The sequence below is a fragment of the Sceloporus occidentalis genome, unplaced genomic scaffold (assembly GCF_023333645.1).
Source record: "Sceloporus occidentalis isolate IW3139 unplaced genomic scaffold, rSceOcc1.0.p SCAF_1, whole genome shotgun sequence".
Lineage (NCBI taxonomy): Eukaryota > Metazoa > Chordata > Lepidosauria > Squamata > Phrynosomatidae > Sceloporus > Sceloporus occidentalis.
The window spans coordinates 137,908,493-137,935,162 of NW_028316981.1; the positions used below are offsets into that span (position 1 = coordinate 137,908,493).

Sequence of the window (26,670 nt, forward strand, 5' to 3'; positions counted from 1 at the left end):
AGCCCACAAAGGATCCTGAAGTGATGAACAAACAAAAACTAATTGAAGCAATATAAACATATTTTAAAACCATATTAAAATACTCTTTAAAAATTCCTAAAAACAATTTGAAAACAATCCTATAATACAGCTTTGAAACAATTAAAGTAGCAATGTCAAACACTGAATGCTATGTGGAAGAGCACAATTGTGGCTGTCTGCCAGAAGCTTAAAAGAGTTTGGGCCAACCTAACTGGATAGGGAGCTTTACAGTTAAAGTGTTGTTACAGAAAAAGCCCTTTTACATGTACCCACAATCCTAATTTCATCAGGTGCTCTGGAACACACAACAGGATCTCTTTTGAAGATCTCAAATTTCTGGCAGGCTCATATGAGAGGAGACAGTCTTTCAGACATATTGGCCCTAAGTCATTTAGGGCTTTGCTGGTCAACACCAACACCCTGAATTGCCCCTGACGCCAGTCTGGCTGTTGCATTCTGCACTAGCCGATGCTTCCAAACACTTTTCAAGGTGCTCTGGAACACACAACAGGGCCCCTTTTGAAGATCTCAAATTTCTGGCAGGCTCATATAGAGCACATTACAGTAGTCTAATCAAGAGGTAACTAAGGCATGAACCAGTGTGGCCAGATCTGCTTTCCTCAACAAAGGGTGAAGCTGGCACACCAATCACACTTGGGCAAAGGTGATCCTTGCCACTGCAACAACAGAGCTTTCCAGGAGCTGCACTGAATCCAAGAGCACCTCCAAGCTACAAACCTGATCTTTCAGAGGGAGCGCAACCCCGTCTTGAACAGGCTGTGATCCCAATCCTCTTCTCATGATGTGACCAAAATACAACAGCCTCAGTTTAGTCATCCTGTTTTCCAAGGATAGTTCAGGTTTGATATGTTCGAGAATCCATTTGTTTGTCTTCTTGGCTATCTATATATTCTCAGAACTCTTCTGCAGCACCACATCTCAAACTAGTTGATGTTCTTCCCATCTGCCTTCTTCACTGTACACCTCTCACATATGTACATGGTAATGGGGAATACAATGGGTTGGATGATCTTCACTTTAGTGTTCAGATGTATATCTTTGGTATTTATTATTTTATCCAGTTTTTTTTATAGCTGCCCATCTCAATCCTAGCCTTCTTCTAATTGCTTGACTGCAGTCTCCATTCTGAATAATGTTTGATCCAAGGTATGAGAGCAATTTTACAGTTTTAATTTTCTCATTATCTAGGATTAAGCCTACCTTGGCACTTTCCTCCTTGACCCTCTTCAATAATTGCTCCAGGTCTTTGATGGTTTCTGCAAGTAGTATTGTGGTGTCTGCATATCTTAGGTTGTTAATGCTCCAATCTTTACTCCTCCTGCCTGTTCTGCATACATTGTTTTCTGTATAAAGGCTGAATAAATAGGGTGATAGAATTGACTGACCCCTTTTCCTGCTGGGAATTATTCTGTTTCTCTGAGATGTCTCATTTTCAGATATGGTAGGAGTCTTTTCTGAAGTTTTGGGGGAAAAATGGAATATAAATGCATCTAATGAACTTATCACTTAGTTATAAATTGTCTTGCAGAAACAACTCAAGCACTTCAAGTGTTGTCATTCCCCAACATTATTTGCCAGAGGGGTAGAATGCAGAGAAACATAGGGGAGAAACAGATGGCCAATTTGGGGCAGCCTGGAGCCACCCCTTTTAGGCTGGATTGGGGCTGTGGTAAACAGACACATGGCCCTGATCCAGCCAGCTTCCGCCCCAAATAGGAACGGAAAAAATCAGGTCATATTTGGGGTGGAAAAAAGCCGCCCCTTTGCCTCTAGAGCTCGCTACGGGGAATAGAAGCTGGGTGATGTCTAATTGCCAGAACAGCTTCTGTCCAGCTTGGGTCTAAACACCATGCCCTCAAGTCAGCATAGAGTCGGACTTGAGGGGCCATCTGTTTCGGCCCATAGTCATGTTAGTCTGTGATAGCAGTATGCAAAGTGATCTTGTAGCACCTTTGAGACTGTGCAAAAAGAAGTTGCAGCATAAGCTTTCACAGGTCTACTTCCTGAAATGAAAGGAGGAAGTAAACCGAGACTATAAAAGTGTCTACAACTTCTTTTGCACAGCTAGTCTCAAAGGTGGTATAAGATCCCTTTGCATACTGATTATTTGCCACAGAATGGGTTCAGGTTCCCAGTATATGGTTCTTGAAGCAGGAACAGCAATATATGAACTGCCCTCTTTCCCTAATTTATCTCCCCTACAATGAACATCAACAGAAAATGCTCCTTAAGCAAGGCCAAAACTTCAACAGTTGTTTCATCAGCTGCTACGACAGAGATTCTTCCACAAAGTCCTGCTGATGATCATTCTTACCCTGTACTTCACCCAAAAAGGCACAGAAAGGGAACTCAAAGTAATTGCATGATGACATCTGCTTCAAATGAGTAGGCAAAGAAATGAATGGTGCTTTTCACTTGAAAAATTCCCATTCATGGTATGGTCAGACCATGATAAAGATCCACAATGCATCAGATATAACCAGCAATAAAATATATCGAGTTAGCAGTTGCGCATGTTGGAAGTGCTATGCCCCAGAATGGGAAACCAAGGTCATCTGAACTGAATATAAATTAGAATTTTTTCAGCAAGACCAATGCTACACAAAGTTGGAAAGTATGAAAAGGCACTTCTAGAATGAAGCAGCAAATTGTTGCATATGTTTTTTACTGAATAAGGGCAGCAAACTAAAGCTGTAGCTGCCAGCCAGGCATTTCCTGACTTGGTGCCCTCCAGATTTTTGTACTCCAAAACATCTGGAGAGCATTAACTTGGAGGAAGTCTGCATCAGAATATCACGTTCAGCAAAACTCTCAGATCAGATCCAAACATGGCTCTCGTCAGGTGTAAGCAACCTGGCAGTTGCAACTTCAGAGTAGTGAAATGTCATGAGTGAACAGATACCAGCTGACTCTAACTGATTTTCTATATTTCTAAAACTGATATTGATTGAAAATAATATACAAATATCTGAGAATGTGTTACAGTTGGCTTCTTGTTATGAAAATATTGAGGAAACGGTAAAGAATTTGGGTTATTTTATGGCAGCACCTGTTGAACCTCTGCAAACACAGGATATTACCAGGTGAATTTTGCTTTCTCCAACTGCGTTTTGCTTTTTCTGTTAATGTGTTAGTATCTTTTAAAATAAATGACCAAACTATTTAAGAGCTTAACATTTATGTAACATAAGCATGTTTTTGCAATACAGTGATTGTTATACTTAATGGAATTTAGTGGTTTAATCATATCAGTTACATGTTATTTACCACTTGTTGGTTTTTTACTTAGAACTGTTGTCCACATTCTGTTCTGTTAGACATTAACTTTATCAGACTTAGCCACTGCATCCAATGCACAGAGATTTTAAGAGTTAAGTACTTAATTACAAAGTACTCAATTCATTCAGGTAATCACTCAATACATAAAACAGCTGACGTAAAACAAGTGCACAGCTAAGCAAATTCTCTGGAAACATCTATAGCTAAATCCCAGAAACCTGGGTGGAATCCTGCAGGAACTTAAGAATTCTTGCAGCCTACTCTAGGAGAAGGAGATCTGCGAGACTGGAAATTAAAAAAAGTGATATCTAGTTTGTCTTAAGAAATGGTCAAAGGGCAGACCAAGCTAATGGGAAAGTCTGCTTATAAACAGTAACATACAGGGTTAGTTTTCAGCACAGGCCCAGACCTTAGGGCTCAAACTGCCACCAATTTAGAGGCATATCTCACCATAAGTTAAAGACTCAAAACTCTTCAGCACTCCAAAAAACCAGAATATATCTCTGAGCAAGGCTGAGAGTGACACAACCCCTTGAAGATATATTCTACATGTCCTCTCCCCAATATCCTATTTATTGGTCCTCAATCATGTAAAGATCTTTCAGTGAGAACTCAAGGCCATTAAATATTTTTTCATATCTTTCCTGATCTATTGGAACTGAGACCTTCTAATCTAAATAGCTGCAGTAAGCCATGGGTGGGGGAGATGGGACACAGAGAGAACTGGTACGACAGTCTTGACAGGCAGCCAGTTCCTCAGTGTGAGGAGGGCCCCAGTGATGAAGTGTCAAGGGAAGGGAGACCTTCATATAAGTTCAGCAACAAGGCAGGGCACCCAGCCCTTCTTCACCTTCTGCTGCCAGATAACTGAGCGCTCCAGGAAACCAACCAACCAATTTTAAATCTACAACATATTTTAAAATTATAATAAAACATAGACACAACTGTGAAGACAAAAAGTCAGCAGAAGTGTGGCAACTATGCTGCTCATTGCACTGTGTGACATGTATATTACCTGCTGACTGGACAGAGGTTATGGGTATGGGCTGCAATAAGCTCTTAGTCCTAAGGGAGCATGTTGGTTCCCTTAAGGGCAAGGCAGCTGACCTGCAGGAGTTGAGAGAAGCAAAGCAATTAATGGGCAAGGCCTTCAGGGGTATTGCAGTGCCATCCCACTCCACAGGTGTTTCTGCAATCTCAGAGGATGAGGTGACCATCACTTACAAAGGAACGGAAAGGATCCTTTAAAAAGCATATTTGGGTTGTAGTAGATAGAGCAATGAAACGGGGAGTATGTGGATGTTGTGGAAAAGCTGAATTCCATGTTGGGCATCATTAGAAACAGAATCAAAAATAAAATTGCCAGTATTATGATTCTAAAATCCATGCTACAACTGCATCTGCAATACTTTGTTCAGTTCTGGTTACTGCATCTAAAGAAAGGGACAACCAAAATTTCCAGACAGGCTGGAGAAACTGTCTTAGAAGGAAAGGTTGTAACATTTAGAGCTGTTTTGCATGAAAACTAGTCTTGTAAAGGGACACATGACAGAAATAAAATTGTGCATGGTATTCAGAAAGTAGAATGGGAGAATCTTTTGTCCTTCCCTCACAACACAACCACCCAGTTTCATCCACTAAAGATAAATTCTAGACAGACAGAAGTAGTTCTTCTCCCTGTGTACAGTTAAACTATGGAACTTACTACCACAAGATACAGTTAGGAGTGCCAGTTTAAATAGCCTTACTGGAGACTGAATAAATTCATGGAGGATGGAACAGTGTCTGCTACAGTAATTAGGATGGCTATATGGCTCTGGGTTTTTCAGTTGGATGAAGGGTGCAGATGTACTCATGTCCTGCAGGCAGGCTTCCCAGAGGTCACTGATTGGCCACTGTGTAAACAGAATATTGGCCTAGATAGGCCTTTGGTCCAATCCTTCACAGCTGATCTTAATGTACTTATGAGTTGAACAAGTGATCACCTAACTGCTTACTATTATGTACTTTAAACAGCTGAACTCCAAGATCAAGATCTCCTTTACACTGTGCTGCAATAACAAAAGCAGCTCCACATGTTGAAGTCCTTCCTGTTTTGCAGGCATTTAAGGACCAGGACAAGTGACTTACGTGGCTCAGAACTCAGTACCTTCTACCTCAGTGTGCATATACCAAATGCAAAACAAGAATCATCCCATTATCCCGCTAACAACCATACACATAATACACTGGATTACTTCGGACGCTATCTGTACGGTGCAAGGGAGTGTCTTCAGTGGCCAGTACATCTGATAAGTGTGCTGCCAAGGTTCACTACTTCCAGATATTGCAAAATTACCATGTTCAACATCATGCAGGCGTAATACTCCAAGGGCTGCTTGAGGGAATGAGGTGGGGTCCATAATTCCCAGAAAAACAATGTTATCTTTCTCCATATCCCAAGCCAAATTTGGTGAGATAACATGAATACAAACATGGGGACAGGGGACTTGCCAGAGAGGACAGCCAAGGGAAGGGCAGAACAGCGTTTAACCTCCACTCCCAAACCTAGCTGTGTATAAAACATTTAAGAATGGCTTCAGTAGAATACTGTATGTGCAGGAGAGAACTGGAAAACAGCTAAGCCTGCTAGTACACTGAAGAATTAATACAATTTGACACTGCTTTGATACTGCCCTAAAACAGTGCTTCTCAAGTTATTCAGTGCCTCAGAGTGGTGGAGTCACCTTCTTTTGAGGTTTTTAAACAGAGGCTGGATGGCCATCTGTCGGGAGTGCTTTGATTGTGAGTTCCTGTATGTCAGGGGGTTGGAATGGATGGCCCTTGTGGTCCCTTCCAACTCTGTGATTCTATTATTCTGTCGGATAAGCAATTCCACTCCCTTCATGTATCCGGGAACAGTATCATATTTGTGCCATGTTATTATCTTTATTATTATCCTGTAAACTAGAAAGGGAAGTGGCAGCCAGTGACTTGTAAACTGATACCAGCACATGGACCAGCACCTTGAGTAGCACAGAAATAAAACACCCTTCTATCCACTTTTTCTCATCTAGAATCATAGAGTTGGAAGAGACCACAGGGGCCATCCAGTCCAACCCCCTGCCATGCAGGAAAACACAATCAAAGCATCCCCGACAGATGGCCATCCAGCCTCTGCTTGAAGACCTGTAATTCTTTCCTCATTCTTTCAAACATGCATGCTATGATGGAAGCATTAACCTGAGGACCTACTAATGTTTTGTTCTGTTAGTGTAAGGGATAGTCCCACCTACTGTAAAAATGACCCTAAATTAAACACTGTTGCTTTACTGCTTGTAGTAAGGAACAACAGCATATTTTCCAGAGCCAGCAAAAATCTTTCCTTGATCAGAGGAAGTAAGAAGCCCCTCTGGACTCTCTCAGTCATACATACAACCACCATAACTCCAATACCAACCCATCTCCCTTCCCCTCCTCAGCGCTTTTTACAGAAATCCTTTAATCCTGGTGGCTGTAATCCTCTGTGCAGCCGGATTAATGCCACAGTCAATCTGCTCCAGGCAGGGACAGGAAGTTAAAGCCTCCAGACCCACATACCTGGGGAAGAGGCACACACCGTAAGAAATCAGAAAGCTAGGTGACAACCAGCAAACTAGAAATCAGAGACACTCCAAACACAGGTTCTTCTATGCCAGACAAGATCCCAGACTGACAGAATGCAACCCAGACCAATCCTAGCATCTATGACACAGACCACTTCTAGGGTTTTAATGCAGAAGTGGGGGGAAAGAGCAAAGCCTAGTTTTTGTCTGGCTCAAATGGCAGAAGATCATGAAGGACTGGAGCGCAGCTTTGGTGCAGTTTCTGGCCTCTTAGGAGGCATGCATCATTTAAACAGCATACCTCCAAAGTGACCTGAAGCAGCTTTATTTTGGCCTGTCTGTACAGGCCCAATGTCTACCAAATGTGGCTCTGTTAAACTAATCACATTTTTCCACAACTGTGAGGATTAGAGACTTCTTTTTAATGAAAAAAAAAGTTATACTTTTGCTGGTAGCAAATATCTAGATTCTAGTGAAGATGACAAGACACCATAGAATCGTAGAGTTAGAAGAGACCACAAGGGACATCCAGTCCAACCCCCCTGCCATTCACCAATCAAACGTTTCTTATCCTTGACTCATCACACATATTTTGGTATCTTTCCCAACATCACAGCTGTGCAATTAGTGCAGGAAGAAAAGTATTATGAAGTTTTGGCATGTCAAGTGCAAGCAACACACAAGATGAGGAATCCTGTAGTGGAGTAGCAGGCATTATCTAAATGCAAGGGGAACCTAGCAGATTCCTGAATTATTTTCCTGGGAAAGTAAGAGTGAAGAAACTGGAGCCATCCAACTGATCGTGTAGTTTAGAATTTGTCCCCTTCTCATTCATCTTTGGCCAAGCTGCAGCGTGTTGCACACATAGCTCAAAGTCAACTCAGCTTTTCCTCACTGTGATCAGAACCAGGAGATAGAAGTTGCATTCTCAGCAACACTGCATCCATCCATTCGCCCTCCCCCCCCCATCCCCGTGATTGTGTCACAGCAGAGTGTCTGCACATTTAGAGAGAGTTCCCCTGTGAAACTGCTGACCAAACAAAACCCCTTGGTTGTGAAGTGACTTTTATCCACAAACCCATCACATCATTGTAAGCAAGCATTTCCTCCATAAAACAGGGTTTCCACATGCTTGCAAAAGAATCCACAGCAAGCCTCTTTCATAGATCAATGAAGCTTATGCTAGAAATACATCAAAATACTACATTCCAGATCACTTAGATGTAATGCGCCCCCCCCCCCCCCCCATGGACAGTTCCTCATAACAAAACTGCTCTAATGAAAATGATTTCAGGAAGGAAGCCTGTATATTAACTAAACAATTAGCTGACAGAGAGTATCCACACAATGACTCGAGGTTTAAATAAGGCAGCTCAAAAGCCATGTTCTGAACTACAATGGACCCTTCCCATACATGGGGGATCAGTTCAGATTCGAAAAATGTACGCTGTCTCATCCCATATTATTCAATGGACAGCAATGTGTGCACGTCCACATCACCACTGAATAATATGGGGCATGGCAATCCGTGACAGGTTAAATCTGCAGACCAGTAGCCCACTGATGCAATGAGCCCACTGTACTAAAAAACAAGATGGGCTACAATCCAACTGCCTCAATTGCACTCTTTTTTTTTTTAATCACCAGTGGCTTACAGGGGTTCATCAAATAACTTTGGTACTTCATTCAAAACATACCAGGTTGTAAAGAAAATTCTCAGATTTCAATTAAAAGTACCAAAAATACGAGAAATATCTTAGTGAATAGCAATTTCAAGGAACAAAAACAAACTTCTGATGGATGCATCCCTGTGACCATTGTGTCTATTACAAACATACCTCCACAATGACTGAATTTACAAACAATAATAGCAAACAGAGGTACACTTTGGTGAACTGTACTACTTGGTCGTCTATGGGGGTGTTCTCACTGGCTTATACTCCGTGTTACAAATCGAATCCAAGGTACATCGTTCCTATTAGAAACCAAATTAAGTCTAGAACAGTTCCCACTAAAATGCGAATCGTAAAGCGGATTTTAATTTAATCCGTGTTAAAGGTGTATAACCCGTGTTAAAAAAATAGAAGGGTCGAACCTACATTTTTTCCTTGATTCGGGATAGGATTCGGAGTATGTAAATAGGAACGTTTCGGCCTTTGAATCGGGTCAACTGGATGGGAGGAGCGGAGCACGATGGGCTGACCTGGGGGTGTCACCTTCTTTGGTCTCTTTCTGCATCGCCAGCGCCATTTTCTTCCATTCGCATAATAGCCTTTCCTCTGGTGGATTGCAACCTCCCCTCTGCTCCTCTTTCATAAACCAACTTGTGAGGAGAGCCACTGAACACCATTTTTAACTATTCTTTCTTTTTCACCTCTGCCTGAGCACCAGATGGGCTTTGGAGGACAGCCCAGAGATCAATGGGGCAGCCAAAGTGAATTTTGGGAATTCATGGCTCCCAAGACAGCCCATTCTATTCTATTTCAGTCTGTTTAGCCATTGTTTAAATCTCTCTATTCTATCCATCCATCTGTATGTATCCTGTCTGTCTCTCTGTCTGTCCAACCATGTATGTATCTATCTACCCATATACATCTATCTATCCATCCATCCATCTGCCCATTCAATATACTTGTCCAGTACATCTGTCTGCCTGTCCAACCATGTATCTGTATATCTATCTATCCATACATCCATCTATCTGTCTGTCTGTCTGTCTGTCTGTCTATCTATCAATCTGTCTATCTAACTATCCCATCTACCTATCCAGACTATAGTTCCATCTATTTGTCATCTATCTATCTATCTATCTATCTATCTATCTATCTATCTATCTAATTATCCGGTCTATCTCTCTGTCTAGCCAATGTACCTATCTAATTAGTCTGTCTGCATGTCTCTCTCTCTCTCTCTCTCTTTCTTTGATGTTTATCACACTATACTCTTATAGTGCTACTATTCCACTTTGACTGCTCTAGCTGCCTCCTGTTGCATTCTGGGATTTGCAGTTTTAAGGAGGGGTATTTAGAATTCTCAGGCAGAGAAGTTCTGAATCTGCCTTCTCCTCCAACCCTGGAAAGAGAATCTTTGGGAAGAGTGCTCCCATCCCATAGTTCCTCTGGAAGCAGCTTTCCCTAAATTCGCTTTGCCTGCAGCCTCCCCCAGCCTGAGGTCTTTTTCCAAGGCAGCAGAAGTGCTTTGGGGAGGCAGTTTTCTCTCCCTCAACCATCCTTCCCCACGAATAATTGCAGGACTCGGCACTTTAAGTGCCTCCTCATTGGCTCTTTTATAACAAACTGCGAAATTTAAAAGTGACATTATGATGACGTTGCTTTGATTGACAGCCCCAAAATGGTGAGTGGGAACGAAATAAGGCTAAAACCGGTTTATATAAACACCGTTTTATTTGAATAGGAACGAAAGAGGATCACTTAAAGCGAATCAGTTGGTAAATGAGAACGAAGGAAAAAAAGCGATTCGGAACACGGGATAAGACCAGGGTTATTTTGAATCGATTTAACTGATACCGGTGTATTTTAAAGCGTTGTAAATCGCAAGTGGGAACACCCCCTTTGATATACAGTGCAAGTGTTCAAAGATGTATGTGGGAAAGATTAGAAGGCCTCTTTAAAAATGTATAGAACACCTTTCAAACATAAGAAACAAAAAGATGCTTCCTTGATAAGTCATTTTTTGAAATTCCACCATTCTGCAACAAACTCAAATTTGGGGTTATAGAAAAAATAAATAATAACAAGGAGAAGACTTTATTGAAAAAAACAGTAGAGTAGCCTTTAAAATGAAAATCTTTGGTGCCTGGAGGAACTTGATCTCCTCCCAATTTTGTAAATGAGGAACTTGATCTCCTCCCAATTTTGTAAATTCCCTCTCTTATTTGTTCTAGCCCAGTTGCTTGATATATCCATGAAGGCCATCTCACTCCCGCTTCCTTCCCTCCTCTGTAATTTTTTTTAAATTAAGCCTGGTTCTCTAGTTGTTTATAAGTCCAGCAAACGGAAAGATTTTTTAAAAAATATTTTATGTTCATTAGATTTTAAAACCTAGATAAATATTTGCAACACCCAGTAATAAACCTAATGAAGAACTTAAAAAGTGAACAAGGAAAAAAAATCCTATAATACATACTGTAATATCTATACATTGTATAACAAAGATAACAAACTGTTATTTACCATCTTCCTGACTATCTATCTATCTATCTATCTATCTATCTATCTTTATGCCTGATTCTCTATTTTTTTTCTCAGTCTAATGGAATGAGTTTCAGCTCCAGAAATTTCGACTGCTAGTTGTGCATATTTTATAGGCTTGACACAATATACAAACATTATAATGTATTATGAGGTTTTATATAGCTATTATGTCCTTTTTATTTTTAATTTGACATTTATATCTGTATTTCTTTTTATACAGTGAAATATTTTCACAGATCAAAATGCATTGGACTTGTATCAAAATAAAAAAATAAAAACTATCTACAGAGCACTTGGAGACATATTTCCTCCATTTTCTTCTTAGGAAAACTCTGAAGCATCTGCCTTGAATCTGGAAATCTAACACAAAATCCAAAAAAACTCAACAATCCCCCTTTTCTTAACCAAGTTTCTGTCCCTCAGTGATCAGTGATGTTTTGGAAGTATTGGTAGCCACAATAAGAGATTATAAAAGAGGTGTTGCTAGTACTACTAGATTAGGGGTTATGTGAAAAACAGAAACCTTGAAGTCTAAATCACTTTTGTTAACCATTAATGTCTCATGCCTTCCTTCCTGCTAGAACATTTTAAATCCTGAAAATCCCACCTACCCATAAACCAATTAAAAATATAAGAATACAAATGAAATGCACACAGATTTGCATGACAGAAGCATGCATTTTTCCCTGCACGGTGCAGACAGTACACTAGTACTAAAGTTTATTGCCTTCCTACCACCCATACTGACTTGTTTTGGACAACTGGTCCTACTAATACCGTCCCTAGTTGCCTGATCAAAGACTCAAGAACTCTCAGGCGCAGCACTGCAAGCATTTCCTCCCCTGAGATTTCCACATGTGTGCAAAGCATCCCTCCTAGAGGACCAATTGACCACATGAGCTCAGAACAGATGGATGAGCAACATTTTTGCTTAGCAAAACCCACAGAAAAATACTCATTGATACCCACAGTGCTCCTGATTAATCACATAGCATCATTATGAAAGGAATATCTCCTGCAGTTAAAAGAAGAGGAGATTAGTATGAGAAATCACCCAACGTTGGAATTTAATTGGGATACACAAATACCAGCAGACTTCAGGGAAACAGCACCATCTGCTGGCTCCACAGCACTGATATTCATTAAGCCAAGTGAACAATTTCAAAGGAAATTTAGGCCCCAAATGCATGAAAAAGTATCTTGGGGAAGTTACCTTTTTGGAGTAAAAGCCCAATAATCCCCTATAATATATCTGCACAGTTGCATACAGGTCTTTGGAAAATTACTATTTTGGATGACAGTTTCCAAAAGCTAACAGCCATACTGTCATCCAAAATAGTAATTTCCCCAAGACCTGCATGAAACTGTGCAGATATATTACCTGTTGGCAAGGAGAACATGTCTATGGCAACAAGGTTGCAAGGGCAACATCAGACTCACTGACTGCATAGCTCTACAGAGACAGCGTAAGAATACAAGTGGAGCCCAGTGCCATTTGATAAACCGGCAGACACACCCTGCTAAAATTCTATAGCAGCACTTTGCATTTAACTGTTCGCCTGAAGTCGATGGGCCACTTGGAGGCCTGGGTTTAACATTCTTTGTGGACAGCTGCTATGTGTCAGAGGACACAGCAGCTGCCCACAAAGTACACAGGCTTGCACACAGCAATTGTAGGGAGGGGAGGTTTTCTACACCAGCTGAATGAAACATGAGACCATTGCCCATCCTGTGTCCAAGGCCTGGAGATTTTATTATCAAACTAACAGGCAGGAAAATGCTCACTGAATGCAAACTACAATAAGGGGAGGATGGCAATGGCAAACTCCCTCTGAAGATACTTGTGAAGAAAGCTTCATGATAGGGTCACCACAGGTTGGAAACAACCTGTAGGTACACAACAATAACAAACAACAAAGACTTGAAGAGGAGCTAAACACCCTAAGGCACCAGATTCTGTCTGATCTTGGAAGCTAAGCTGGGTCAGCCCTAGTTTGTACTTGGATGGGAAACCACCACCAAATACCAGGTGCTGTAAGCTATATTTCAGAGGAAGGAACTGGCAAAACCAACTCTGAGTATTTCTTGTCTAAGAAAATACTATGAAATTAATGGGATCACCATAAGTCAACAGGCAACATGAAGGCAGACACAAACAGACACAGACACACACACAGACACACACACACACACACACACAAAACAACTTGAAGGCTCCAAAAAAATATAGAGGGCAAGACATTGTAGTGCTATAGCCAAACAACAAAATCCAAGATACTGTCCAATAAAAATGAGGTGGTTTGAAAGGTACACCTGCTGGGTACAGCTAGAGAAAACCTGCAGTTGCCTAGCCCTCTCCAACCCCTCCAAAAGACACAATCAGTGAGGCACACAGTAGGAAGAGGGAATCTGAAGATATTCTGCAATCCCACACAGAGAGAAGGGCAAAACAGGAGGAGCAATGTGATGAGCTTGCATGTCATCTAAGAAGAGGAACCAAAATATGGGGCAACCACACAGCAAAGAGGAAAGATATACTGCCGAGGATGTGGCATTCATCTCATGAGTGCACACACAGCAGTTTCTTTCCTGTTTCTCTCAAACTGGTGTAGGTTAGAAGAGGAGAGCAAACCACTAACAGTTTCAGAGTTTGGTCCCTGAGCTGGGATCATCAAGTGGGGAGAGACTTCCACAATGGCCTTCTGTGTCCCATCTCACAGCACCACATGGAGTCTGGTTCAATGAAATCAATGGGAATGGTGAAATGAGAATACCACAGTCCAGCGATGTCTCTCAGAAAGATTTTCCTGGATATATTGTTACCATCACATCCGTTTGCAAAGGTGCCCTTGCTTCCTTGTTCGCTGGAGCAACTTTACAATATCCATGCAAATTGGGCTAAATTTAGTCTTCTCTGTAAACAAATAGGCTAGCCAAGTGGAGCCCATTTCAGAAGTGATAGCACTCATTGTTTTACTAGAGAGGAGAAACAGTGGGTTTGTTCTGAGCATCCAAAGGAACAGCTCTTATGCCTATAGCATGCCACTGCAAGGCATAAAGAAATCCACGTGGTATCCCTGATGAAAAACAATGTTGGAGCGGTGCGAGGGGGGGGGAGGAGTATTTCCCCAATCAAGCAATCAAAGTGGAACACTAAACAGACTCATCTACATCTTACTCTATTTCCAGTAGATTGATGGCAGAGAGCTTCTTGCAGGTCCAAGGCCCAATTCCATTTCTTCAAGGACACATTCCAGTGGTGGGCAAGGCCAAAGGCAAAAGGAGAGATGTGGCCAAAGGCCAAAAATTATTGTTGTTTTCCTTCAGGTCATTTCTATCATGGGGGTTTATCATGGGGGTTTCTTGGCAAGATTTTTAACAGGAGATTTGCTATTGCCTTTCTCTGAATCTGAGAGCATGTGACTTGCCCGAGGTCACCCTATGGCTTTCATGTCCTAGCTGGGAATCAAACCCTGGTTTCCAGTCATAATCCAACACTCAAACCACTACACCACACTGGCTGTCTGGCAAAAAATACTGGCATAGTTTGGCTTGATTCTTTTATTGCCAATAAGGAAGACTTACAAGAGACATTTCAACCCTCTGGATGGGGAAGAAATCATTCAACTCATTCAAGAACTGGGAAACCATCACATTATGGTGTCATGGGAAAGGTGGTGCAACCTTCAGGGGAGGCTCAGAGGGCTGGATTCGGAATTCAAGAGGGTGGATTTGGCCCCAGGGCTTCAAATTTATCATTGCTGCCACAACTGAACAAGGCAATTGAACAAGCATTCTGAAGCCCCTGCTGAGGTCACTCAGCAGGAAAATACTAAAGATTTCTTGACACACTGACTTATACTGTACTTCACTCCGAGCCCATTCCCTCCCCAATCTCACAATATCTTCTATATAGAAGTGTGTGGAGGAGACTGAAATCATAATCAGGCTAGAACAGGGGTAGGCAACCTATGGCCCGCGGGCCGGATGCGGCCCGGCAAGGCATTGGGACCGGCCCCAGCCCGGTCCTGCCGCCGATTGCCGCCAGAGCCTTTGGCCTCTCGCGTGAGGGCGTGGGGCCTTTGGCCTATCAGGAGGAGGCGGGCAAGGGGGGGCAAGTGGCGGGCAAGGGGGGGCAAGCGGCGGGCAATTGTCTATAGAAGCCTCCGAAGCATGCATTTATATTAAAAAAAATTTAAAAACCAGCAAATTTTTCCGCGTGTCCCCCATTTTTAAAAAAGTGTCCTCAATTTGAAAATTTTGTCCTACATTTTTATTTATTTAATTTTTTTAAAAAAAATTAATTATTTATTTTTTGGCTTCAGTCCCCCAGTTGTCTGAGGGACAGCAACCCGGCCCCCGGCTCAAAAAGGTTGCCTATCCCTGGGCTAGAAGAAGCCTTCACACCTTGATGTCCAGGTCATTGGGGCAGAGGGGAGAGGAAGCTAGCATACAAGACTTAGAAATATTTCCCAGCCATTGCCAATGCTATTGCGGCGAAATAATCATCACAGAGGAAACCAAGACAAATAATTAGCCGAAACATACCCAGCTGTCAGAAGCAACCAAGCAAGACATGCAGCTCGGCCTCCGCCCAGGGGCTGCTAGCCTGACTAAGGGAGGGAGGGCCACAGAGGGCATCTGTCCCTAGAGATACTGTTGTCCCTAAATTACCTCTGCTGATGAAAATGCAGGATTGCTCCATGTGACTGGGCAGCACTACCCAGGTCGAGAACACACAGAGGGCTAAATAACATGGTGTAAGCAGAACTGGGCAGCCTGCCACTTGCCTGAAAGGGAGATTATCACTATATATCCAATCCAGTACACCCAAGATACTTCAGATATAAGGGCGGCTGCACAAAAAGTTTTAGCAATGCACTTCAAGCCCCAGTCATAGTCTTTGGGATCACAGCTGGAATATCCATGTACCAGATAAATGAAGAACAAGCTTGCTGAGGACATGGCAGGGGCCATATGGTATTTATGTGCAAATGCTGCTGGAAGAGACCACTGCTTGCCTTTCAGGTCTCACCCTTTAGCTTTGATTGCTTTCATCCTCAGTGTAGGTCTGTGTGCTTAAACTGAAATATGTCCATGCTGTCTTGCTCAAGAGCCCTTGAGGTTCAAAGCCAATTTGTGCCAGAACAACCCACCAGCTCAGTGAAGACACATTAAAAGGGCATCTGGCCCTAGAGGCCACAATGCTAATAGACTGGATGAAGCAAGCCTAGGGTGTGATTCACATGGCAAGGATGTGCCACACAAGAGAAAGAATGCATTGAACAGGTCTCTCCCCCTGCATCCTAGTGCATGTCTCACACAGCTAACATGCAGATACAATGTGAACCCCCCCTCCACTGGGGAAGCCTCTCAGCAAGCCACTTGCCCATAACTGGGTCATACATATTAATTCTTTCTTTTGGTGCAATGATACTGCAGTATTGCTCTCAACATTAAAGAATTCAAGTGGATTCAGGGGAGACATGAATGAGATTAATTAAAACACACACACACACACACATCTATCTCTGGGAGGCTCCCTTCACTGCAGTGTACACACAAAGCTGAGTAAGCAACACATCAATGACTGGTGGTGGAAACAACCTCTCTTGTAAGCCACTAAGGAGCCCTGGTGGCGCAGTGGTTAAATGCCTGTACTGCAGCCATTCACTCAAAACCACAAGGTTGCGAGTTCAAGACCAGCAAAAGGGCCCAAGCTCGACTCAGGCTTGTATCCTTCCGAGGTCGCTAAAATGAGTACCCAGACTGTTGGGGGCAAATTAGCTTACTTGCTAATTAGCTTACTTGCTGTTCACCGCTATGATCTCTGGAATAGCGGTATATAAATAAAACAAATTATTATTAATTATTATTAAGTAACAAAAAAGTATTTTCATCACAAGGTTTGAACCTCCACAGTTCACTTGTGCTGTTTTCAGACTTTAGTCATTGCCTTCTCCAACTTGGTGACCCCTGGATGTGGTGGATTAACATTCCCATCAACCCCAGATGTGGTTTAACACATTGGGAACATGCCAGGATAGGGACAACATAGGACAACACATATCCTGGATCAGCATGCAGACTGTACATTTCTTTCCCCTCTCCAAGGCCAGGCATACTTCCTCCATTAAGATGTTCTCCATCAACAGCCTGTTATCTAGAGACGTAGACTGGATAGCAACTGGAGCTACAGAGTGGAGCCAGAAAAATTTATAGTCTTCTTTGTTTCTTCAAGTTTCAGCAATGTTCACATTATTCATCCCACCTTTTCTGATTTTTTCCCAGCTGCTTATACATGATGGTTTAGTCAGGAAATGGGTCCACTCCATCTCTTGTGAAAGAGATGCAAATTGCTTGCTTTCACAAAAGCCTCAGGTCTGGCTCAACTCCTTCTTGCTCAGAGTAAATCCACCTCAAAGCCACTGGAATTAAAGAATACACTACTATAGGCTCTCTCTGAGTGTTGCCATTTTGTGAGCAATGAACACACATCCCCATCATAGGTTAAGGATGCAGAGATCTTGGGCTGTAATTTGGGTTTGGCTTAAGTACAGGGCTTGGCTGAGGTCCTTCCATCAATCGCAGGAGGCAGCCAACTGACAGGGCTGTTCACCTGGATCCCCACCACCAGGCCAGCTGCAGGACTCCTGCCACCAACACCCTGTGCCACATTTGTAAAAGTCAGCCTGCGTGGGCAGGAGAGGGCAGGCAGGTCAAATGTTGCTATCAGTTAGCTCAAACCCCAGTGAACAGCCTCCCTGCTGCATAAGGCACACAATGTGACAGCTGGGCTAGAGCTTGGATTTAAGAAGAGCCATGTTCTACACACACACACACACACACACACACACTCCAACCAGACCAGGGGGAAGGAAAGCAAGGGAGGGAGGAAAGCAAGCAGAAAGGGGAAGCATCTGCTACCCATGCAGCTGTTGCTAGCCTCTAGTCATCCCCATACTTCGTCTCCCCCCCTCCAAAATAATCCCTTTCTCTCAGAGCTATGCTTCTCTTCTCAGCTCGTGTCCCTGCACACTGCCCAGTGGGTAAATGCTTGCACAAAGTCTTCTACCAAGGCATGTGCCCACCCCACCAACAGCTGCCTCTCAGTGGACCCTTTCCTCAATGCCTTGTGCAGCCTTCTCTCTCTCTCTCTCTCCTTACTCCCCAGCAAACTCTTTAAGGGGAGCTCCACTTCCCAACACCTTTACTATTAGCGCTAACTGCCCTCGAGTTGATCCTGACTCATGGCGACCCTGTGGATGAGACATCTCCAAGGCTCTCTGGCCTCCACTGATCTGCATTGGTCCTGTAAATTCATGCCCATGAGCTCCTAGCATGCGGTCTTCCTCTCGTTCTACATCCCTCCACCTTTCCTAGCATTATTGTTCTTTCCAACGAGTCATTCCTTCTCACAATGTAACCAAAATATGACAACCTCATCATCTAGAAGGTAACAAAGGGCTCGATTCTCCCAAAGTTCACTGCCCACCACTTCCACGCTGAAGGACTCCCACTGTTTCCCTTGGCTCCCATCCCCTCCTTAGCCAAGCCAAGAGCAGCTGTTGTCCTTTTTGCCCTGGGATCAGAGCCCAACAGCTATCTGGAGCTCTGAAACGGGGCATGCTCCACCCTCCTTGCCAGCTCATGACAGTCTTCAATACAGAAGGAGAGAGGCAGAAAAAAGGGACCCTCACCTGCCCAAGCTCAACACCCAGAGGCAGGGGTGTCACTAAGGGGATGCGGGCTACCGACCCCCACCAGGTGACACCACTGCTCACCAAACACCTGCCTTTTGGTAGAAACGGACTGTGGCGTTCACCTACGTCCCTTTAAAATGATGAACAGATGGTTTGAGTAGGGTGAGGCTCAGTGTGAGGAGAAAGGAGGGGCCTCGGAGTTCTTTTTAAAAAGATTTTTTAATTAAATTTAATATTTTTTTAAAAAAATTAAAAACTTTAAAAACATCACATCTTACCAAATTTTCACTTTAAACACACAAAGCGATGTATACGGGAATACATTCAGGCTGTGTGTGCGATACTGTAATTTAAAGGTATACTTTTAATTTTGCTAGCTGCTTTGTGTCAGGGCAGCTATTGCCATTACGTTCAGTGATATACGGGATTGCAATGTATGAGTGGCATTAGTACAAATAAACACTTCTATGGGTGTGGGATGTATGGTATGGGAAGGGAGCAGGTCAATGCAGGGAGAGGGGGGTGTAACCCCATGAGTTACCACACCAGGTGCCACTAACCCTAGTGAGGAAGGAGAGAAAGAAACCTCTAGGAGTATTCACTTAAGCAAGGGCCTCACTCCGCCGCCTCGCACCCCCAGCTTCCCTACTTCCTTCCTCCAGAACCCCCAGCTTCCCTTTGCCTGGGCTCTGCCACCTCCTCCTCGAGGTGGGTCTCCCCTGAAGTCTTGCCTCCTTGCCACAGAGTGACCAGAGGCCCTCCTTTTCCAGGATACATCCTCCATTTCAACCTTCTGTCCAGGAGGAATTCCAAAAGGTCCTCCATTTGGAGCCTGGAATTCTGTGTCTAGGAGTGTTTTGAGCTTTTCTTTTGGTCATGTCCTCCAGGTTTCCTTGAAAGTCCTCCAGGTTGCAGTGCTTCGTCCTCCTCTGCAGTGAGGACCTGCCTTGCACCCAGCCTCTCCTGCCCCACAGCCCTTGTGCCCCCTCCTGGCTCCCTTATTCAGCCCCTAAGGGCAGCCAAGGGAAGACCTGGCCTTGGCCCACCTCCCCACAGGCAGAGGCAGGCCTGCATCAAGGGGCCCAAGGCCGAGTCCCAAGGCAAGGCAAGGCAACTCACCCAAGGGCAGCCCAGAAAAAGAGGGGTGCACCCAAGGGCCAAGCAGGACCAGGCACTCCCGAAATGGAGGGCAGCCAAGGAAACATGGAGGACAAGACCAAAGAAAAGGCTAACCACACTCCCAGAAATAGAAATCCACGCTTCTTAGCCCTGGAGGACATTTGGGAATTCCTCCTGGACATAAAATGAAAAGCTAAAAAGATTCATGTGGATATTATTATTCTTATTAATATCAATGCATGCTTCTTAGTCCTGCTCAAAATGGAGGACACTTGGGAATCCCTCCTGGGCAGAAAATAAAAAAAGCTAAAAAAGACTCCTAGAAATGTAAATCCATGCTTCTTTTCTTGGCTATGCTCAAAATGGAGGACATTTGGGGATTCATCCCGGACAGGGTGAAAAAGGCAAGGCTAAACAGACTGATGTAAATGTAAATCCACGTTTCTTAGTCCTGCTGAGAATGGAGGACATTGGGGGAGTCATCCTGGGCATTAAAAAATAAAAGACTAAAAACATGGATGCATGCTTCTTGAGTCCTGCTCAAATAAAATGGAGGACGTTTGGGGAGTCCTGCTGGAGAGGGGGCTGGAATGGAGGAGGTGTCCGGGAAAAGGAGGACCTGCCTGGCCACCCTCCCCATCCCTCCCCTCCGCTCACCGTATCCACACTCCTCCTCCGCCTCCTCCATCTTCCCGAGCTGCTGGGGCTCAATGCAGGGCTCTGGCTGATGCTGCTGCTGCTGCTGCTGGTGGTGGTGGTGCTGGGCGAGTTCCTCCTTCCTTCCTTGGCGCAAGTGACGGACGGAGGGGAGGAGCCCTGGCGGTGGGCGTTCCCCTGGAGGCAGGCGGCCTTGGCGGGAAGTCCAGCCACCGGCAGCCTCGTCGAGTCTCCCCCATTTAGGCAAGGAAGGCAGGGAAGGATCTGCTCTCTTTCTGTTTCTGCACTGCTTTCACTGCTGGGGCATTATAGCCATGATTCCGCTTATCAGTGCACTTAAGGCACTTACAGTGTGCATCTAGGGGTAGCCCTGTTGGCCATAGAGGGAATCCAATAGCATCCAAGCCATGATACCTCCATTGGGACAACAACCAGAATGCACAATGGCACGTTGCAGGCTTTCGAAGTCACACTGGCTTCTTCTTCAGGCAAACAGGAGGAAGAAATGGAAGATGTTAGTCATAGTCAGCCTGCGTTTTCTGTTTCTGGCCTTAGTTCAGATGGTAGGGAGGGCTATCTGCAGGCTGGCACCTCCTGATTCCATGCAAGAAATGCTAGATTCCAAGGAAACGACTTTTTTAGACTGCAAATGGACACTAAATTTCCTTGACTTTGAACATCTCCCAGTGACTGCATGACCAAAGGATGCCAGCCTGCAGATAGCCCTCCCTACCATCTGAACTAAGACCAGAAACAGAAAATGCAGGCTAACTATGGGCCCAAACAGACAGGCCAAAATAAAGCTGCTTTGGGTCACTTTGGAGGTATGCTGTTTAAATGATACATGTGTCCTAAGAGGCCAGAAGCCATGCCAAAGCCACACTCTGATCCTAAGGAGCACAGCTTTGGCACAGCTTCTGGCCTCTTAAGATGCATGTGTCATTTAAACAGCATACCTCCAAAGTGACTCAAAGCAGCTTTATTTTGGCCTGTCTGTTCAGGCCCTATGACTAACATCTTCCATTTTCATTTCTTTCCTGTTTGCCTGATATAGAAGCCAGCGTGACTTCCAAAGCTTGCCACATGTCATTGTGCATTTTGGTTGGCCCAAGAAAGGTATCATGTTTTGGATGTTATTCGGTTTACAAAGTGTGTAAGCTAATTGCCCCCAACAAGCTGAGTACTCATTTTAGCAACTAATGGAAGGATGCCAGGCTGAGTCAACCCTGAGCCACTGGCTGCATTGTGGGTTGTGGGTTGTGAGTGGGTGGGTGCAGTACAGGCGTTTAACCACTGCGCCACCAGAGTTCCAGTGGACTGTAATTCTATATAGCACACTCAAACACATAGAACCATACCACAAGCTCCTCAGTAGGCTCTCTTTCCACACTGCAGAAAACAATCCAGTTTAGCACCACTTAACTGCCAGGCAGCTTGACCAGCCGACCTCCTTTTTTTACCCATGGTCTGTCTTACATTTCCAGGACACATCCTCCATTTCAACCTTTTGTCCAAGAGGAATGTCAAAACATCCTCTATTTTGAGTATGACTCAGAAGCATGGATTTATATCAGTGCTTTTAGCTTTTATTTTGGTCCTTTCCTCCATTTTTCTGGAGTGTCCTACATTTTGCGATGCCTCATTCTCCTTTGTAGTGAAGACACCTGGTCACACTGCTGCCCTGGAATTCTGGGAACTGTAGTTTTGTGAAACATTTAGCCTGGTGCTCTGGTGCCACAACAAGCTACAATCCCCAGAATTCCATATCATTGTTAAAGTGGTGTCAAATTATATCTGCACTGTGGATGCAGCCTTTGAGTCCTGCAGCCAGGGGTTCACTCCCACACAAATCCAGTCAGTTTATGAGTGACATTAGTACAAATAAACATTACTAAGAATTACGTTACATTACTGTATGGGAATCCTGACTGGAATGGGATTCCAGAGAGAGACAAAAGCAAGGGTTTAATCTGCAATGCAGAAATTATCCAGTTTGACACTGCTTTAACTGCCATGGCTCCATGCTGTGGAATCCTGGGAATCGTCCTTTGTTGTGCTCTCTGACAGAGAAGGCTAAACATCTCACAGAACTACAGTTCCCAGAATACCATAGCATGGATCCATGGCAGTTAAAGTGGTCCCAAACTAGATTGTTTATGTAATGTGGACACGACCCTAAAGCAAGCCTCCTGCTCAGGGTTGTCTGTGTTTGAGGGTGTGGGACCTCCTCTGGTCAAACAAACTACAAACCCCAGGATTCCATAGGATGTTGCCATAGGAGCTTAAGTGGAGGAATAGTGCTATAGTTGTGGAGTCTGAATGAGAACCCAGAGTTCTCTGGGAAGTATCTATTTAGAACAGAGTTGGTTTTGCTGGGCCAAAAGAAGCTTTCAGCACCAACACCACCTTCTTGGGACTACAATTCCCAGTGTTCCAGTCATCAGAGGAAGAAGCCAGGGTCTCAAGTGTGTGCTGCTTGTTATTTTATGTTGTTGTGTGCCTTCAGGTCGTTTCCAGTTTATGGTAACCCTATCATGTATCATGGGGTTTTCTTGGCACGTTTCTTCAGAGGGGGTTTGCCATTACCAACCCTCTGAGGCTGAGAGAGTGTGACTTGTTCAAGGTCACCCAGTGGATTTTCATGCTTGAGCAGGGATTCAAACCCTGGTCTCCAATCATAGTCCAATGCTCAAACCACTAAACCTCGCTGACTGTCTTCTGTCTTCCATTTTTCTTCAGCATCCTACATAATAATAATAATAGTTTTATTTATATACCGCTATTCCAAAGATCATAGCGGTGAACAGTAAGTAAGCTAATTAGCAAGTAAGCTAATTTGCCCCCAACAGTCTGGGTACTCATTTTAGCGACCTCAGAAGGATGCAAGCCTGAGTCGAGCTGTGTATTGGCCTCCCTTGCTGTTAAGACATCTGGTCACCTTGGCTATATGACAGTGAGAATTAGGTTTCATCTGCACTGCAGAAATAATGCAGTTTGACACCACTTTAACTGCCCTGGCTCAATGCTGTATAATTCTGGGATTTTTAGTTTTGGGAGATATTCAGCGTTTTCTACCAAAGAGCGCTGATCCCACAACAAACTACTAATTCCAGGATTCCATTGAGCTGTGCCAGTTAAAGTGGTATCAAACTGGAATTATGTTTGCAGTGCAGATGCAGCCTAAGACTTGGCATGTAAGGTTCGACATCAGTTAATATTCTAAACGTATTACCAGATGCAAGGCAACCCACATAAAAGTAGTGTGTTTTTTTTAATTGGAGGGAGGAATGTGCAGCACCCTCTCAAATACGTAATGTTATGGGGAAATAGGTGTATGAACTACACCTGTTGGATAATAATTGTGACTGCTAGAATGATGTGCAAAATACAGGCATACCTCAGTCAAAAGAATCTCTGCCAAAGAAGTTCCTTTTTATAGTCTTTTTATTCCTGCCGAGTCCCCTTTCCTCTTGTCTTCTTCTTGTTGTTGTTGTGTGCCTTCAAGACATTTTCAATTTATTATAATCCTAAGGCGAACCTATCACAGGGTTTTCTTGGCAGTTTTCTTCAGAGGGGTTTGCCATTGCCATTCTCTGAGGTTGAGAGAGTGTGACTTGCCCATGATCACTCAGTGGACTTCATGGGCGAGCTGGGAATTGAGCCCTGGTCTCCAAAGTCATAATCCAACACGCAAACCACTGCACCATCTCCTGGGGCTCTATCTAAAATGACAGGTTGCTCTTCCGATGTAGCTAGTTGTATCTTCCCAGTATCTTGCATTTTGAGAAAGAGTTGTCTATGCTTTCTCTATACAGATGTAGTACACTTGGGTAATTGTGTGTTTGCACTTCCACAAGAATGAAAGGAAAATGTATTTGAATCAGCCCATACAAAAGGTCATCTTCTTCCTTAGCAGGCTTGGATGCATAGCAGTCAGGCTGTGGCTTTGACCTCTTACTTGACCTGCCCACAGTATTATGAGTTTGTAATGTAATAGAACATAAACTTCTGTGAACCAGTTTGGATTTTGCTTTGTGTGAATACACTCAAACCCTGGATCTGAACCTGTCATAGTCCAATGCCCAAGCCACTACACCACACTGGCCCTCTTTCTGCCTTGTCTGGCTGAACATTTTTTAGCAACGTAGGCACTGGGAAAATAGTAGAGGAGGGCTGGAGATAGACTTTCAGGTGTAGGACTGAAGCAGTGTTTCTTGTCAACAATGTAACAAAAATTAAGCTGGGAAAGAATGAGATTCTACTCTAGCTGAGCTAGTGTAGCATGTGTGCCTGTCTACAACAGGCAAAAGTAAACAGCAGCTGCTTCCAGAATCCTTTACTGAGCATGCATGAACTGCAGAACAATGAGTAAAGGGGAGAGGAGATACTCCAGCTACCCACACCATGTTAAAAACAAAGCAAAACACAGGACTATAAATTTGGTCTCCATAAATGGGAGCTGGTGAAAGGTCATCCCTGGATGCAATTCTGAAAAATGCTTCAAAAGGTTTCTAGGAGATTCAAGATATTTTTGTATACTTACAGAAGTTTACATGACCTGATTGTTTCATTTCATATGGGTATATCCATGTTACATTTGGATTCTTTACATGTTGTTTCTGGTACCAAATTTTCTATTAAAGTAGTAACATCCAGGAACAAATCTACTTTGTTAGTCCAGGTGTAGTCATGTCTGTACTCTATTGTGGACATCTTGTACTTTTTCAGTGGAAGAAAAATTAGCACTCTGTGAATACTTACGCATAAGATGTTGGTTTTTATTTTCAGAAATACACTAAGGGACACATTTTGCTTAATAGCCATGGCACCTAATTTGGTGAACTATTCCTATTTCCTTTGGAGCTAGGGTACTTCCCTAGGCCAGTTCTTGAATACATGTTAATTTTGTTTGCAAATCAGCAGATATACTTTGCCACAAGACTACACTTTCCCTGCATCCTGACTTGAGGAGACAAGATTTTATAGTTCTTGTAGTAACTAAACAGAATGAATAAAGGATTCTTAAATCATTGGGGAAGGGCAATAAAATTAAGTCCTTCAGGTCTTATTCTGAACTATTTCTTGCCCCCAGGGCAAGCCAGATATGCGTATTATTTTTTCAAAGCCTAACAAATCTTCTGTAATGTAGGAAGTTGTTGCTAGAGCAAGCCAAAAGCAGTTTCCCCAGCCCTTCCTGCTATCTTAGATCAGCAGGCAAAATGTCAGCTGTCCATTCTGCAGAGCACAGGATGTTCATAGAATGCCAATGCTATTAATGCAAACCTCTACCAAGCTTTTAGCCTCCTTAATAGCAATCCTTAAACCTTTTACATTCCCTATTTTGTGAGCCTCATCTTCAGCTCTGAATAACAGTATTTCAGATGTTTGTTGTTTGCTGCCCTCATCAACTCAGACTCATGGCAACCTTATGGACGAGACACCCCCAAGATTCCCCGTCCTCCACTGCTCTGCTGTCCCTGTAAAATCATGCCCGTGACCCTCCTGATTGAGTCCATCATCCATCTGGCATGCAGTCTTCCCCTCCTTCTCCTACCTTTCCTAGCACTATTGTTTTTTTCCAAGTGATTCATGCCTTCTCATTAGGTGGCCAAAGTACAACAGGCTCAATTTTATCATCTTGGATTCCAAGGAGAGTTCTGGTTTGATCTGTTCCAAGGACCCATTTGTTTGATTTTTTGGCTGTCTATAGTATCCTATGCACTCTTCTCCAGCACCACATCTCAAAGGTTTTCTATCGGCTTCTTTTACTGTCCAATGGGGAATACAACGGCTTGTACAATTCTGACTTCAGTTCAAAGTTGTGTCTCTCTTCAGGATCTTGTCAAGTTCTTTCCTAGTTGTTAGGCTTATTTCTTGACTACATTCACCACTCTGGACCATGTTTAATCCTAGATGTGGGAATTTTTTTGACTATTTCTATTTTCTCATTGTCTAGATTGAATTTCAGATGTTGGCATGGGCTACATTTTCTCTTTCTTTTGTACTGGAACCTACAAAGTACCCCATTTCTGAAGTAGGGAGTGGCTCTCCTGCTGCAGTTATTCAACTGTG

The 26,670-nt window shown here is 43.5% G+C and overlaps 1 protein-coding gene across 1 annotated transcript in view; it reads right to left on the bottom strand.

The window, feature by feature from the left end:
* Positions 1 to 20,680, bottom strand: part of LOC149322292 (cytohesin-1) — an 81,619-nt gene extending 60,939 nt beyond the window's left edge. The window contains exon 1 of the mRNA XM_089538700.1: positions 20,599 to 20,680. Within this exon, the coding sequence (XP_089394826.1) occupies positions 20,599 to 20,629 (31 nt within the window). The 5' untranslated portion in view covers positions 20,630 to 20,680. The remainder of the gene's footprint in view (positions 1 to 20,598) is intronic.
* Between the last annotated feature and the right edge of the window lie 5,990 nt (positions 20,681 to 26,670).